The sequence below is a fragment of the Odontomachus brunneus genome, unplaced genomic scaffold (assembly GCF_010583005.1).
Source record: "Odontomachus brunneus isolate Ranch 3 - 2012 unplaced genomic scaffold, Obru_v1 Obru_scaffold_052, whole genome shotgun sequence".
Taxonomy (NCBI): domain Eukaryota; kingdom Metazoa; phylum Arthropoda; class Insecta; order Hymenoptera; family Formicidae; genus Odontomachus; species Odontomachus brunneus.
The window spans coordinates 563,569-580,427 of NW_022639502.1; the positions used below are offsets into that span (position 1 = coordinate 563,569).

The 16,859-nt window shown below is 39.9% G+C and overlaps 2 protein-coding genes across 7 annotated transcripts in view; one reads left to right on the forward strand and one right to left on the reverse strand.

Moving 5' to 3' along the window:
* LOC116845424 (nuclear receptor coactivator 3) overlaps nt 1-3,374 on the forward strand; it is a 140,607-nt gene extending 137,233 nt beyond the window's left edge. For all 6 annotated transcript variants that reach the window (XM_032818091.1, XM_032818085.1, XM_032818084.1 and 3 more), the window contains one exon: nt 279-3,374. In XM_032818091.1, coding sequence (XP_032673982.1) covers nt 279-347 — 69 coding nt within the window. In that variant the 3' untranslated portion in view covers nt 348-3,374. The remainder of the gene's footprint in view (nt 1-278) is intronic.
* A 614-nt stretch (nt 3,375-3,988) lies between these two features.
* LOC116845423 (collagen alpha-5(IV) chain) overlaps nt 3,989-16,859 on the reverse strand; it is a 57,716-nt gene continuing 44,845 nt past the window's right edge. The window contains exons 6-27 of the mRNA XM_032818083.1: nt 13,747-13,986; nt 13,395-13,556; nt 13,178-13,304; nt 12,798-12,947; nt 12,521-12,697; nt 12,113-12,277; nt 11,617-11,966; nt 11,267-11,516; nt 10,974-11,167; nt 10,565-10,771; nt 10,325-10,430; nt 9,527-10,071; nt 9,181-9,379; nt 8,681-8,880; nt 8,514-8,613; nt 7,947-8,132; nt 7,393-7,685; nt 7,180-7,267; nt 6,932-7,102; nt 6,537-6,722; nt 5,880-6,172; nt 3,989-5,645 (exon numbers count right to left, since the gene is read on the reverse strand). Of these exons, the coding sequence (XP_032673974.1) occupies nt 4,992-5,645; nt 5,880-6,172; nt 6,537-6,722; nt 6,932-7,102; nt 7,180-7,267; nt 7,393-7,685; nt 7,947-8,132; nt 8,514-8,613; nt 8,681-8,880; nt 9,181-9,379; nt 9,527-10,071; nt 10,325-10,430; nt 10,565-10,771; nt 10,974-11,167; nt 11,267-11,516; nt 11,617-11,966; nt 12,113-12,277; nt 12,521-12,697; nt 12,798-12,947; nt 13,178-13,304; nt 13,395-13,556; nt 13,747-13,986 (5,043 nt within the window). The 3' untranslated portion in view covers nt 3,989-4,991. The remainder of the gene's footprint in view (nt 5,646-5,879; nt 6,173-6,536; nt 6,723-6,931; nt 7,103-7,179; nt 7,268-7,392; nt 7,686-7,946; nt 8,133-8,513; nt 8,614-8,680; nt 8,881-9,180; nt 9,380-9,526; nt 10,072-10,324; nt 10,431-10,564; nt 10,772-10,973; nt 11,168-11,266; nt 11,517-11,616; nt 11,967-12,112; nt 12,278-12,520; nt 12,698-12,797; nt 12,948-13,177; nt 13,305-13,394; nt 13,557-13,746; nt 13,987-16,859) is intronic.

Consider the following 16,859-nt stretch of genomic DNA (forward strand, 5'->3'; position numbering starts at 1 on the left):
TCATGCAAACTCGATCGTAGATCTTTGGTGCTATAGATACATAATTCCACGCTTTCGTAGTTGTACAAATCTATTGGACTCGTAAATATTCGAGATATCAGAGATGAAGTCACAGAATATTTGAGTGCCAAAGATTCAGACTCGTTGGGATTCTACGATCCCTCGACGTTTTCGCGTGTACTCTATCGATCTGTATTCCCCGCAATCGGCTTCGAAATCCCCGCTGACATAAAGGTCATAGAAATAAACGCGATCTTCATAAAGCTTTTGTATTTCAGGCTACTATGGAGGAGGTGGCTCGAGGTGATCAGAAGTCGTCGTTACTGCAGAAACTACTGTCCGAGTGACTGCAGGCCACCACAATCCCGTTACGCAGTAAAGGATTACATGTAATATATGTTTGAGTGTGTGGAGAGCGAAACGGAGATACAAGGACGTAAAAGTACGGGAGAGAGCGAGAGCGCGAGAGGGAGAGAGTATGAGAGAGTCAGAGAGAATGAGAGAGAATTATAAAACGCATATACACTCTTGTACGTAATGGATACTATTGTATTATATGTAACGCCACATACGGAGTCAGTATTCATATACGTATCACCAAATACAATGCGAAACTAGCGCGCGGTGCTCTCTAGAATGTGTTGCTCGTCTATCAGTCGAGGAGATGGGACGAGCGAGTGAACGAGAAAGGAGAGAAACTGAGAGAGAAAAAGAAAGAGAAAGAAGGAGGGAGAGAATGAGAAAAATAGAGGTAATAAAAGAGATAAAGAAAAAGGGTGGAAAACAGCGGGACTTTTTTTCCTCCCTTTCTTTTTTATTTTTCAAACTCGAAGGACCAAAAGTTTCCGTTTGGCTATGTTGAGACTTCCTGAATGAGTATTAGAACGGAAAAGAGGTATTGATGTTTCGAGATATCGCGATGAGGGAAGAATCGAGTTTCTAGAATTCTCTTGTTGTTTTTTTGAAGAGAAAAAATCTCTCTTTCTCGTTGAGCTCGTCCCGGCTTTGGACAACGATACCGAGATATTATACGATATAACGATCGCAGGCATACCGACGAGATAAGCCCACATCCGCATGTTACCTGCTGATAGGTGTGTGTGAGTATCATATTTTGTGCGTGTGTATGCGTGTCGCGTTCTCCGTCAGTATTGTATTTGGTATATCAGCAAGGGCGTTAAGGGAGAGGAAACTATGTAGGTACCTCAAAAGGTATACTTTACTATACCACTGGCTGTTGAACATAGAAACTATTTATAGGATTTAATTATTGTACACAGAGGAAAGAAAGAAATAGAGCACTCTATTCACATATTCTCCTTAATTTAAAAGAAAAAAAACATCCTTTCGACTATTACATTTATGAATAATATATTTGTGATTGTAAGAATCTTCAACCAAAATGTGACAAAGAATACTTGTTGTTGTTAATATGATTATAACTATTATTATATATTATAATAACTATTAATTATTTTATTTTATTTTATTATTATATTATTAATAATATTATATTATTATTATTAATATCATTATCACTATTACCAATATTCTTGTTGCAATTACTATATATTATAGTATTAAGAATTATTATTATTATTTTATTATATTATTATTTTATTATATATATCGCGATACTGATATTATTGAACACTTGGAATATGCATATTTCTATTTAATAGTAAGAGTACCTTTATATATATATAGATATAAATACAATATATATATTGTATAAATGTATATGTATATATATGTATAGTGGGTTTATGTACGCGTTATATATAAATAATAGAAGCGGACATTATTTATGTATAATCGATATATAAATTGACGTATATTTATATATCTATACATGCGCGATGAAAGAAAGAAAGAAAAGAGGAAATCGATCTTCTATTTTGCATAGCTCGGTAATGATTCTCTTTTGGGTCTTAGATGCACACTAAATTACTTCTAAATGACATCTGTTGTTATATAAATGAGAAAAAGAAATCTTCTAATTACACTTACACGCGTATACGCACACGACGTTTACGTGTGCGTGCGTATGTACGTATGTACACACGTACGTACGCATGTACATACGCACGTGCGCGCGTATATGTATATGTGTGTGTGTGTGTACACGCGTGTACACATACATATGAAAGAAATCTCACGCAAGTGTCTTATTTTTCCAGGAAGTTCACCACTTATTAAAAGTTGGAAGAAATCGCTACTAGAGGTTTTAAACGCGTGCGATTATAAACTCAAGCAAGGGGGTTGATACGCGAAAACGACGTCGGCGACTTTCGCGTCGGCGGAATCTTGTTTTTGTTGTTATGCGCGAATTTGATGATAATGGACATACGCGAGAAAAGCGTGTTTCTCTTCCGTTTCATTTCGGCGTGATTTTCAAATGTGATTTCGACGGACGCACATGGCAATTAGTAGCGTTATTTAGAGTATGTTATTATCTCGTTCGTTATTTTATAGTATGCGTCCGTCACGTGATGTTCTTTAAAATTCCGAAAGTTTTATCGAGAGCGGGAAAAGAAACGCGTTTGATTATTTACAAATTATTTACGGAAGTTGGATTGTTTCGCTTAGTGATTGAGGTCTGCCGAGAGAGAGGTGTATGTAAAATAAAGGAATTTGAAAAAGAAAAGAGGAATCAAATTTTCGTTCGTTGCGTGTGTCTAGCGAAAACGCGCGTGCGTTGTTGTTACTTTCGTTGCTTTTTGATATTTTGTACAGTATAAAATACATTTTTTCCGCGTGGCGCGAGGAAACGAGTACGATGATGACTGCAGTTGAGTGACGATAACGGTAATGATGATGCTGTGATGACATTTAACACTTGGCCTGCTCGTCCCTTGTTGCTTTTTCTTCCAATCGAAAACAGTTACAAAGTTGTAATCTCCGTAAAAAAACACACATCCGTGAGGTACTCTGAATATGTACACGTACATACATAGGCATGTACTCGCCTGTGAACGCGGAAATACGTATGTTACGCGTACGAGAGCGAGAGAGAGAACGAAAGAGAGAAAGAGTGTGAGATTGAACGAGAGTGAGAATGAGAGTGAGAGAAAAAGGGAGGGTGAGAAAGAAAAGGGGGAGGAGAAAAAGAGAGAGAGAACAAGGTAGTACTCATGTACATGTTGTGTATGTCGTGTGTGTGTGTGTGCTAATGTCAGATGTATGCAAGATAGATGGATGGGTAAGATGATGTTAGGCGCGTATGTGTATGCGTGTATGCGTGTATGCGTGATGCGTGCGTTGTTCGTAGGCACGCTCGTACGCGGGTGTGCGTAGCAAATTACGTCATATAGATAGATCATATGTGCTTTCTAATGATGAATAATTTTATAAATATAAATATAATACCGATCTCTCACCGTGTATGTTCATTTCGAAGCGCTTGTATGTGAATTTTGCGTGTCCTTAAGAAGGTCCGTTCGTCTTTTATTAAACTAACAAATTATCAATGTTCTTGCATTTTTTTTAGTTGGCTCTTACAAGTAGAAGTGGATAATGTTGGAAAAAGAATCGAGTATAAAAAAATATCGATTTCTGATACTTACTATAATATCTAAAAAACAATGGAATATAATAGATATTTAATTATTTTTAAATAACTAGTTAATGTGTGTATATAAATAATAAATTATTAGTAATAGTATTTAATATTTGATTTGTACTATTTAATTTTTTTCACACATTAGTAAAAATTTAGTATTTTTCACGCGTTATCGTTTACTGTGTATATATTTCATTTGAATTGCTGTGAAACCTGATCCTACTTCGATTTTTTTATTTTTCAATTGTATAATTTATCGTTAGGTCCGAATTTTCTTTCCTGTTAGAGTAAGTGGAAATAAAAATTTATCAGATACGTTGTTTATTTGTATTGGAAACGAAATTATGAATCAGAGGAATTTTTATTTTTCAGCAACAATTCATTGAGAAGTGAATTCCTATAAAGAGAAAAAACAGTAGATAAACGTTTAGGAGTAATTTTTGTAGCATATACAAAACGATTTTTATTTAATGCGGTACATAGTTACAGTAGCGATACAACATATATCACGTTAATTTAATTATTATAGTGCTATTTTCATATATCGCGTCAGCGATTGGCAGTTTACGATGGAACGCGATAGGTCCTTTTTTTATTTGGCACACGGCAGTTACGGCTTCACGGCAGCCGGCGTCGCCTTTTTTTATTGGGCGCGCAGGAAGGGACAAGTGGTCGAGACAGAGATATAGACCTTGTAAATAAGGTAGGAACGGATAACACCAGCAAATTCTTAGAAGTGCGATAGAAGAGTCCGAGATAAGAATTTTGAGATAAATAACTTATGGTGTTGGTTTCAATAGCAGTCGCTCTGAGAAGCAAAATGCCTCTTCCGATTCATGTTGAATTTTTATAGAAAAATGTCCAAAAATTACGTTTGATTTACTCAAACTTTTTTGTTCATAAGTTTTTAAACAACAAGCGCTGCCTAAAACCTTCTAAGGGTTACTCAGGAGGGTGATCTCTATAATACATGTCAAGATCAAGGTGATTGGAGCTGCTTCTCCTATAGTCGATAATTACCAATTTTTCTCACAGATTATCGAGAATACATTGATCGATTCTATTAAAAAGAAAGAAAAGCATTTATTGACATAGTTTCTTTCCCAATTCTTATGCGAGAGACTGCAAACAATACCGTGAGAATTTCCTTTTAGTCTTTGTATCTCTCGGACCTCCGTGTTGTTCGGATTATCTCAAACGGCTTACTTTAGCCTCCCCAATCGCCTCTAAGTATTTGTCCATGCTATCCTTTTCTACCCAGCCTAAAGTCAACGAACCAGAGGGCACACCCGGCTGTCATACATAACTTAACTAGTAGAAGAGAAAGAGAGTTTCTTGTTTTCTTATATACATAGGCTCGCTACGCCCTGGCACGTCACTGACGCCGCTCGTGTTCTCGGTGTTGTGTGTGCACTTCGTATATCATCCTCTACGGCTGATTGTCGGGTGACTCTGACGGTCGTTCGCCCTGCCTGCCGCGTACGCGACCCCTCCTACGGTAATTGTTGTGTCTGTTGTTGGAGTATCTGTCCTGGTTGTTAGGATATCTGTTTTGGTTGGAATATCTATCCTGGTTAGAATATCTATCCTGGTTGGAATATCTATCCTGGCTGGAATATCTATCTTGGTTGGAATATCTATCCTGACTGGAGTATCTGTCCTGGTTAGAATATCTATCTTGGTTGCTGGGGTATCTCTCTTGGCCGGCTCGCGTTCTATGCGACTGGTAATCGGTCGGATAGCGCGGCGACGGAGGGTAATGAACGTTGCTCGGTACTCGCTCGTTGTTGGACGTGAAAGGCTTCAGGTCCGTCCTGCCTTGGACCTCGGTGACACGCCGACGAACACACACGGCGCATCGACTCACCCGGGACGTGTGATCGGCCTTAAGAGTCTGCTGCAGCGGCTTGCGGAACATCTCATTGTCATGGATTGTCGCTAACCAGTACGACGTCGCGGTGGCGAAGTAGTTGCAGGTGCCAAGACCGCGGCATTCGATGAACGGCCGGAGGCGGAAATCTTCGAGGCAGGATCCCGGGGAAACCAGCGACTGACCACCGCCGTCGGCGGCCGCGTCTCTATGCTATAATTGGGAAAAGAGGCGCGTTACTTGAAAAGTTATTCGGCAAGACGATCGTTTATTAAAAGGTGCTCATTCGTTTAAGTGATTTTTTAATTTTTGTATCGTTGACCAGTAACAAGCTAAAGGAGATGTTTCCTTGAATGTTGCTTTAAGTGAACGCACTGTGCTGTTTATAGACTATTTCGGTTGAAACTTTAATAGTGTATCAGTCCGATATATGACAATCGATCTCACCATGAGGAAACTGTATCCGACCCAGATTTCCTCCCAGCCACCTGGGCACTCGGGTATAGCCATGGATTGACTGTGGACGGCTATCACTCTGGTTGGCGCCTCGCACACAGAGCATCTCGATATGTATCTACCAACTTCCGGTGCCGGTATCGGTGTCATCATCGTCGGCATCGGCTCGGTCGTACTGAGCCAGTAGCTGTAGTCGTTACGATTGGCGTAATCGCACACGTTGTTCAAGTTGCAGAATATGAACGGCATGGTAGAGAACTTTTTGATGCAGCTACCGGCAGCGCCTGGATTATAATATATTTTTGCGATGGCCATTTTTTAAAGGTTTTTAGTATTAGGAATTTAATTAAATTTTGTTAAGTTTAAATAATTTAATATTTTTGCACTTCATGTATAATAGTATAAATATAAGTAATTCAATTAATATATATTAATTAATATATATTAATATATATTAATATATATAATATATATAATATATTAATAGTTACGCGCACGCGCTTTTCATAAAACTATTAATTTATTTATACATTATTAATTTATTTAAATATAAATACATTAGAGAGAGAATGAGGGAATTATATATTTTAGAATAATATGCGCGTGTATGTTATTATTTATGTGGAAAAAATATTTTGCCACACTTACCAAGATCCTGCGCGTAGGCTCGTCCATTGCCCATGGTGTGCAATAGAGAAAATCCTTCCCATAATTTTACAGTATTTTTTGGACAAATTGGTATCATTTCGGACTGCGAGTGACGAGCAAAGTAAAAACCTCTATCCTTTGGACCGATTCCGTTCTGTGCGGGTATACCAGGTGCACCAGGGGATCCTAAGAAATTGTTTTCCCATTTAGTCCCATAATAAACGTTATATAAAATATACAATATATATACAACACACACACATATATTTTTTTATTAATATATTAAATAATATATATTTTCTTATAACACACATTATATTCGATCCAAAAATAAAATTATAGTGCTCCGACGATCAATTATTAAATATGTGTACATTTTACGTATATGCCCATACCTGGTGGCCCTTGACGTCCAGTCGCTCCAGGAGGTCCTGAGTAACCCGTAGGCCCATCTTCACCATCCGGTCCTGACAGTCCAGGCAGACCAATCATACCTCTTTCACCCTCTCGTCCAGGCAAGCCGTCCTTGCCAGGATCACCCATCATTCCTTGTTGTCCTTGGAAACCTGCATAGCCACACAGGTTCGTATCTCCCTCAAATCTGTCACAATCTGTTATTTGTGTAAAGGAAAGTATATATTACCCGGTAATCCTGGCGGTCCTATATCACCCTGAAGTCCTTTTCTAGGGAATGGCGAGAAAGGATTTATGCCGAGTTCTCCCTTCGGTCCCTATAAAAAAAAGCGGTAATTATTTTTTTTATTTATCTAAATGATTTCGGTCACTTAAAAATAAAATCGTGCGAAAAAAATTGTCGTATGTATTGGATATCACTTGCGAGGATAGTAAAACTCACTTGAGGCCCGTGAGGGCCAGGCAATCCAGGTAGACCAAGTTCACCAGGTTCTCCTTGTACTCCTTTCGGTCCAGGTAATCCGCTGAACCCGGGTAGACCATTTTCACCCTTCATTCCTTTCTGCCCAAATCGACCGTCCAATCCAGTAAATCCAACTTCACCAGGTTGCCCTTTGATGCTACCCGCGGATATTCCTTGTTCTCCGCGTAAACCTTTTGGACCTGGTGCCCCAGTGAAGCCTTGCACTCCTTGCGAGCCTGGTACGCCTGGTAAGCCGACGAATCCTCTAGCACCTGATTAGAATATAGTAAGTTAAAAAAGATTTTAAATAGATGAAATTTTTTCCTTACAAAGGACATACGAAGAAACAAAATTGATATTAAATTCAATCGATAAAGTTACAAAATCTTATAATGTCGAAAATCAAAATATCGGTTAGAAACATTGAATAATAAAATTTCTTGTTATTTAAAATTTCTTTTTATTTACTTGCGAATTAGAAAAAGAATTAGATAGACGAGATTGCAATAACAAATACGAATGATGATGGACACCTGGTTCTCCCACAGATCCTTTAGGGCCGCGAATGCTGTCGCCTATGTCTCCAGAGATTCCTATAGGTCCATTTGGACCATATTCACCGGGAGCTCCCTTCTGTCCTGGACGTCCTGCGACACCGGGTAAACCATCCAGACCAGCGCGACCAATTTCACCGGGCTCAGCATATTCAGCAATCAAACCTGTCGAAAACAAACAGAAGGATACAAAATAGAAGAATAATTGTGACGATATCTTGATGTATGCATATATAATGATAAGAAACTCGTAGAATTGTATTGAAAAAATTAAAATGTTGATAACAAGCGTTGATCCGAGACTTTCTAAAAAAATCGAAAAGTTTGATAAAAAAATTCTTTTGAGTAAAAATTTGTACGAATTTATAGTAAAAATGAAATAACTGTACTAAATGATGTGTACTAATGACTTTTGTACAAATTTAATGTATAATTATATCATATATATCGAAAATTTGAATGAGAGTTAAGATAAGTTATGTACACGTATACTCTCCACTACTACCTTGCAATATCAAACTAACCTGTATACAAAGGTTTACTTACCTGGAGCTCCGGCAGATCCTTGATCACCCGGCAGACCAGGGAAACCGGGTAATCCTGTAAAACCGGCGGGACCTGCGTATCCTCGATCTCCGGTTTGACCCTGTAATGGATGATTAAGTAAGTTCTTCCGAAGTTACGGATATCCGATCTAGCCATCGTTCACTTACCTTGCGGCCGTGTATTCCTATGTATCCTGGCTCGCCCACTTGTCCTTTCACACCGGGGAAACCATCATGGCCGCGGTTACCGTAATCGCCCTTTTCCGCGAAAGCGTAAGATGGTGAACCAGGCTCGCCAATGTAACCCTTAAATCCGGGAGCACCCATGATACCCGGTGCTCCTCTGAAACCCTTGTCGCCCGGCATTCCTGACATAAAATATTTTCGGTTAAGTAATCGATCTTCATAATGAACAGGACATACACGTTTCATTTCATTTCATTTCATTCCTTGTGTAACATATAAGCATGAAGAAGATCGAAATAACAGCATTGTAGAACATATTAAAATTCATGTAGTAATTTGGTAAAAGATACAAATTATAAGAAACAAATGTTAAGAGAAAGTAGTTGAATTTGACGATTATAAAAATTATACAAATAAAATTGTATAAAAATCATAGAAAATCTATATGTTAAAATCAATGAGAACACGTGTTGATTATGTACCTGGTCGACCCATTGTACCAGGATCGCCATCGGGACCGCGTTTTCCTTTTAATCCGTCAAATCCAGCGGGACCAATCGGGCCCCTTGTACCTTTTGTACCGTGTCTACCGGACACTCCCGGCAGACCTCGCCTTCCAGGGAAACCTCGATCTCCTCGCTCGCCTTTGAATCCATCAGGACCCATGTCACCAATTTCTCCCTTAATTGATTTGTGTATCGTTATAATTTCTCAGTATAATTTTTCATATATTATTGTTAGTACATAAAAACCAATATAAACATATAGTTCTTACATCTTAGAAATTTTTATTCCCTTGAGATGATCACTTCCTGATAAGATACTTACTTTTGGTCCCTCGGTACCATCGAATCCGTCGAATCCTGGTTCGCCTTTCTGTCCTTGCAGGCCGTTGAACCCATCGGCAGATAATCCTGGTTCTCCTGGCAAACCCGGTCTACCGTCGAATCCAGTCAAACCGGGTGGCCCGATTTCTCCCATGAAACCAGGCTCACCGCTTTCACCCTGAGGACCACTGAAGGAGTTTTCGCCAAGAAGTCCAGGATATCCTTCGAGTCCACGATTACCCAATTCACCTTTAAATCCAGGCGGTCCTGGCACCCCCGGCACACCGGGGAATCCAAAGTCTCCCATTTCTCCTTTAGGCCCGGGTGCTCCGTCTATACCGTCGACACCGAGCCAACCAGATGGTCCTGACTCGCCAATCTCGCCTACTTCTCCTTTTCTCCCTGGAACACCTGGTTTCCCTTGTATACCGTGCATGCCTTGGTATCCCTGAAGTCCCGTGTCACCATCATCACCACGTCGCCCGATGAAGCCCACTTCACCTTTCAAGCCCTTCATTCCGTCAAATCCAGAAGGACCATCGGGACCTGACAACAGATACTTTCGGTTTATAATTTTGATACTGAGATACGATTCGTTCATCTTTTACTTCTAGAAGAACATTGTTTTGATTAATTGTCTATAACATGGTAATTTGTACAACGATGGCGTCATTTCACGTTTGTGGTATAATGTATGCTCTATAGTATGAGAACTTGAGAATTATTTATCATTGCGTGTTGACAGGATAACTTTTTTGTCGTTATAGATAAGTAATGTTAGTCTACGGTGGTTGCTCACCACGCACGCCGACATCTCCAATTCTTCCAGGCATTCCAGGTTGGCCAGGTATACCTGGCAGACCTCGATTACCTTGTGTACTATCGCCACGTTGACCTTTGGTTCCCTAATATCGGTCAAATCAATAATTTTAATAAGTATTCTCGGTAGAAATTCGATATAAGTTCAATATAATTTTCCGTAAATATTGATTCAATGTGAAGTAATCTTTCTAGGAGCTGATGAAAAGAATCTACTTACTGGAAGACCAGGTAACCCCTCGTAACCAGGCGCTCCTTTAGCACCCTTGGCACCTTTCGCACCGTCCTCTCCTGTTCGTCCAAGCAATCCTGGAGGACCGCTATTACCGAAATCTCCTTTTGGACCGTACCATCCGCGTTCTCCGATCTCACCGTAAGTCAGATTCGTGCCCGGATCTCCTCGGTCACCTTTGTTGCCAACGCGACCCTACAAAAGATTACGTATGTTGTTTCATTTATGGAAGAAAGTTCCGACAATTTAATTCAGAATTAATAATAAAATAAATAATTGAATATGAAGTTATTTAAATATTATTATATATAAGACAAATTTAAATATTATTATATATAAGACAAATTTAATGAAATTATCAAAGCAATATAAAGATATTTCGATCGTATCGACTTACCGGAAAACCTACTGGTCCCTGCGATCCAGGTGAACCTGGTGCACCACGATATCCTTGTTCTCCTGGCATTCCGGGATAACCCTTCAAGCCTACAAAGCCTTGAGGCGAAATACCTGGTGAGCCAGCCTCACCGGGTGATCCGGTTATACCTTCGTCACCCGCGCGTCCTTGGAAGCCTTTGAAACCAAATTGACCTACAAGAAGACGTGAAGAGTAATTTAGCTTTGTTTTGAACTTACTAACATGTCAAAGAAGTTTATATGTGAAATACTTTTAATGGTGCTTCAACTTACCGATAGATCCTCTTTCACCTTTGTAACCTTTTTCGCCTTTAGATTGTAGATTATAATCCAGGGATACTCCACTTTCTCCCTTGATACCCTTGTCTCCTTGTATTCCTTTCTCTCCTGTTGCTCCCAGATATCCAAGATCTCCGCGCAGAAACGCGAGCGGTACTGAAGCGTCCTCGCCTTTTTCACCAGGTATACCATCCCATCCCGGCGAACCGTCTCTACCCGGTAATCCAAGTGCACCATGTTCACCCTACAAATTAAGATTTCAATTAAAGAGATTTGTGATATTTCCGACTTTTTAAATACAAAAAGTTGTTTCGTTTCTACATGTGTGAAGTATGAATGCAAACCTTGTCTCCTTTTGGTCCTGGTGCACCATTGTCACCGATAAGTCCTGGTCTTCCTCGTGGACCTCTAAGTCCTTCGGGTCCAGGTAAGCCTTTTTCGCCGAAGTCACCCGGTGGACTCACAAACTTTTCGCTTGGCGGGAAAAATATCTTGCCTGCTTCGCCTTTGGGTCCTTGGATCCCCGCAATACCGGACCTTCCGCTGTCACCTTGAAGTCCTGAAGGTCCGACCGGGCCTCGTTTTCCTTGTATTCCTTTAAAACCCCGAGGACCAGGCAATCCGGGGAAACCAGACGCACCAGGATATCCGTCCAAACCAGACTCACCACGCTCTCCTTTCTCACCGGGTAGACCTGGCGACGATTGATACAATTTTTTAATAATTATCAAATTATTGGATTAATAATTAGAGGTTTTAAATGTCATATCTCTATCGTTATCATTACGATACGATATGTTTCGAAAAGATTCAATGATTCGTTAAGACTATTATACTTACCGGGTGTACACACGCCACAATCGTCTCCTCGAAAACCTTTGACTCCTTTAGGACCGGATCTACCGGGCCAACCATCGGGGCCAGGTAAACCTGGTGTGCCGGGCAGACCTCGTTCTCCAGGAGGTCCGCGGATCCTTATGCCTTTTCCAGGGAAACCTTTTTCTCCTATTCAACGATGATATTTATTTGTAATTAGTACACGAGAAAATTATTTGAGTTTAATATTTTTAGAATAATATTAATATATTTGATAATATAATTGATAAATAAAATTGCTGTACGGCACACAAATGTTAACACTTATCTCGAGTGTTTAGTATTTACAATTTTTAATAAATATAAGTTTGAAAATTGTAAAATTCTATTTTTTTATCGTGTTATATCAACAAACGTAGATTCAGATTTTACCGGGAGGACCGGGATCACCGCGTTCACCAAGAGAGCCTGACACTCCTGGGTGGCCCGGGATGCCATCAGGTCCTGGTGGTCCAATTATCGTTACACCAGGAAATCCTTTAGCTCCGACGATTCCGGGTAAACCGGGCAGTCCGGGAGGTCCTTGAGGTCCGATAGAACCCGCTAAGCCTGGATCCAAAAGCAAAAGTAACTTTTATTTAGGATTCTTCGCTCAATAAATAATAGTGCAATATAACAAGCAATATAATAAGATTCATGAATTACGAACCATCATCTCCTTGTTCTCCTTTTATGGATGAACCCTTCGTTCCCGGCAAACCGGAGATACCCGGAGGTCCTGGTGATCCCGGTGGTCCTATGAAACCTACTTTTCCTATCTGACCAGGTGTACCAGGCTCGCCAGCGTCACCAATGGGACCTGGGAAAATGAAAGAAATGCAAAAATATTTTTGAGGTTCAAAAATAAGTTTTTTTCTTTTACTTAATTTTTCGTTGATATACATATAAAATCACATTATTAATATTTAAGTGTGTATTTTAATTTATTAAAACATTTTTTTTATTACTAATTTCATTAATGTTATTAAAGAAAGTATTAATAGTAATATTTCCATAGAAAGAAATAATTCATTATACACTTATACCGACCAAGATCTCCTTGTATTCCGATATTCCCAGCGATTATCTCGTCGAGTTCCGGAATGTATTTTCCAGGTTCTCCTTCGGCACCCTGTTTACCAGGTGAACCGCGATTTCCTTCTTCTCCTTCTTCTCCCTTTATAATATGAAGGGTAATAAATAATAATATATAATTATTATTTTTTTATTATAAATATTGTACATAATATATATGCGACACACTTACATCACTCCCATCCGCGCCAGGTAATCCCGCGAATCCTGGAGCTCCTTTCTCTCCCTTTTCACCAGCTGGACCTGGCGGGCCCTCGACACCCTGCTTGCCTCTTGGTCCATCGTCACCTTGCTCACCCTTTACACCCTTGATGCCCTGGAAGCCTGATCGACCCTGCAAAATAATTGCATTTCATTTAAACATTGCAATCGACTGAGATATTTCTCATGAAATCAAATTTTATATTTTGTATCAAAACTTTTTCTGTTTTTATATCATTTTTACTTTTTAATTTTTTTATATGTTTATAATTTTCTATAGGATTACTTGCACAATCACATTTGATACAAATGGTTTAATTTACCCGTGGACCTCTGATACCCAACTCTCCTTTGAGACCCCAACCTCCGTAGTCGCCTTTCATGCCCTTTGGTCCAGGTTGACCTTTCACGGGCGTCGATTTTTCTTTTTTCTTATATTCGTCTTTACCCGGTGATCCAGCCTCTCCTCTGTCACCCTGTTCGCCAGGCTGACCCTTCACACCGTAGACACTGTCACCACGGTCACCTTGCATACCCGGCAATCCGGGCGCACCTATCAAACCCTAAGGAAAGATAGATATTGTCTTCACCTCACCACGAAATGATTATTGGCAAATATAATCTTACTTCACAAAAAAATTACATCTCAACATATTTAAAAATGAAAGCATGTTGAAGTATATTTCCTCACAAATAAACCGAATGTTTCTTTTAATGAGTTTCGCGTTTTGCATTAGGAGATATTTGAATGCTATTATTTTTTCAATTAGCTGGTCATGTCTAAATCCATTAAGAGACTCGTACTGTCGAGCGATGCTCCCGAGACACCCGGTATATGTTGACGCGACTCTGCCTACATGTCGCATACGCATTACACTGAAGTTACATCTGTGAGTGTGCATGGTAAAGCGTAAGTGCATTATATATATAAATATATATATATATATATATATATATATATATATATATATATATAAAAGTGTATATGTGTGTGTGTGTATGTATGTGTTTGTGTGTATGCATTATAACTCCATTATAATGCTAATTTTAGCGTACGTCCCGGTCCGTCCCTGTTTATTTTTACTCGCAAGCGAAATGGAGTTAGAGCACGCACACTTCGCAGAATCATTTTTATCGTCATGAAGTGCGATCTTTAGTTTTTATTAACATGCACAGTTACATCGTAAAAGTTAGAATTAAAAAATAATTGGAAGATAAATTGAAGTACGAATCGGTCCATTTGAGAAAAAAGGGCGTAAATTTGCGGATTCTAGCGCAATTTATCGATCTGCTTTTCGCGGATTTGAATGGGAGGTGCCGACTCGAGGTTCAGCGCCATTAAAAAAGATTACTCGTATAATTGCGGGGCGCGATTAACGCGTTGCCAATGAAGTAACCGGTTTTCAGTAGCCGATTGTCTTTCCCAGTGGCGCAGTGGACTTTTGCTCCGAGGACTAACACAAGATGGAGAATCCGTGCTCGTCGAATTTCTCAGAAGTCACAGGAAGATTCTTCAGGTGGGATCTTCTTCTCTTCTTCTTCTTCTCGAGAGGAGACAGCATTCGCGCTATCAGCGACAGACGTGTCAGCAGATAGCAGTTGGCGATGCTTCGGGTTTCAGCGGATCGTTTCGTATTTAACGATTAAGTACGGGGCCCTCGCACATTTTAACAGTTTCTTTCTTTTGCGCTTCCTCGCGTTCCGCCTTGACACTACCCTCGAGAGCTGATACGGTCGAAGTTATTCCTACGTTTGCAAAAATTCAAAGGAAAGCGACGTAGCTTCTCCACATTACGGCTCGTTAACGCGAACACAGAGAAAAAGAATTACATTCGAGGGAGAAACAACTCGTCTGTGATTCGAGTATTGTATTACCCTTATTCGTGTTAAATAATTTTCTCTGGCCGAATAAAGCAACAAACGATTCGATCAATAATTAATTAGGCGCATTAGAGAAGATTTGAAACTATTTGCGTGTACGAAAAGCGCTCTAAATTAATTCCTCAACTTTCGCGCGTTTCAAAACACTTGGCGAATATTTCGCTGTTTGCGACATCTATTTGCGATAGCTGTTTGACGTACACATGGATAATTGCCCATGCTGAATTTCTGCAATCTGTCACGAGTAACATCGCCGATCTTCTCCAAAGGTGTACGAATCTTTCGCGAGAAAGAGAGAGAGAAAGAGAAAACTTAGCGCTCGTTCGGTTAATAAGTTGCGTCAAGCAAATTGCAAACGAGCAAAGCTCTTCTCTCCCTACGCGCAGTGGCGAAAGTAGCTGATAAGTAGCGAGTATATAACGTAAAGTAGTATGTAAGTACACACGCTGAGAACGTTAAACCTTCTTGTAAAAGGCTGCTCGCGCTTCAGGGAATACGTGTAACATGGCGCACGTAATTCAATCTTACGGGAGTAACCTGGAATACGGCGCGGATAACTTTCGCGAGACCATAGTGTCTACCATGCGCTTTAAGAATCTCGTGGAATTTCCAAGTCTAGTTTTGCGCAAACCGGAACTCCCACGGCGCATGCTGTATCACCAAATTATACTCTTCCTCCCGTACCGCGGTTATCATTCGAGAGAGGTGACCACCCGATTTAAGGGATTTATTTTTTAAATTCCGGGAGGAAAATTCAACTATCATCTTTCCTCTTAAATCGGTTAACGCAAACTTATCGTTTCACGATGGACTTTCTCGTGGATTATTACCAGACTTCCGTATTTTGCTGGAAGCAAACGACGATCAGAAGATAACTGAATGGCAATTACCAATTGCAGCTTTTTGCTAATCGTTACGATTAACCTGCTTGAGGTAAAAGTGACAATGTCCGTACATCTGAACATTTTTGTTGTCTCGGTCTTTAAACAAAATCGGATATCGAAACTTTCAACGTTGATGTCAAATGTTGAACATAAAAATACATATAAAGAATATCCAATATTTTATGCTGAAAATTTAAATATTCCTATTTAAAGACCAAAGCAATAAGAATGTCCATTAAGTTTGGAGAAATTGACACTTTTAACTTACTTAGTTCTAATTATTCACAAAAAGGGAAAATCTTATTGTCCGCGATTGACGGTCCTTCTTTCGCGTCCTGAACGTTTAATCTGACCGGCACATTTTCTTCGCGTAAAGCTCGATCAAGCGCTCGCGCTTACGTTCCAAGGCGACGTTTAAGACATGCTGTGTAAGAGGATGCTTCAGTACGGCGGCGGTTATCGCGCGATATCGCGGCGCGAAGCCCTTTTCGGATTCTTTTCGCTTCTATCCTTCTCTTTAGCCGGCACCCGTTAAATATTGCCGGGGAATACTTCGGCCGGCAGACGATATTTCATGCAAGCAGGTGGCGTCTCGCAAAAAGGAACCAAAAGAAAGAGAGAGAGAGGGAGAGAGAGAGAGAGAGAGAGAGAGAGAGAGAGAGAGAGAGAGA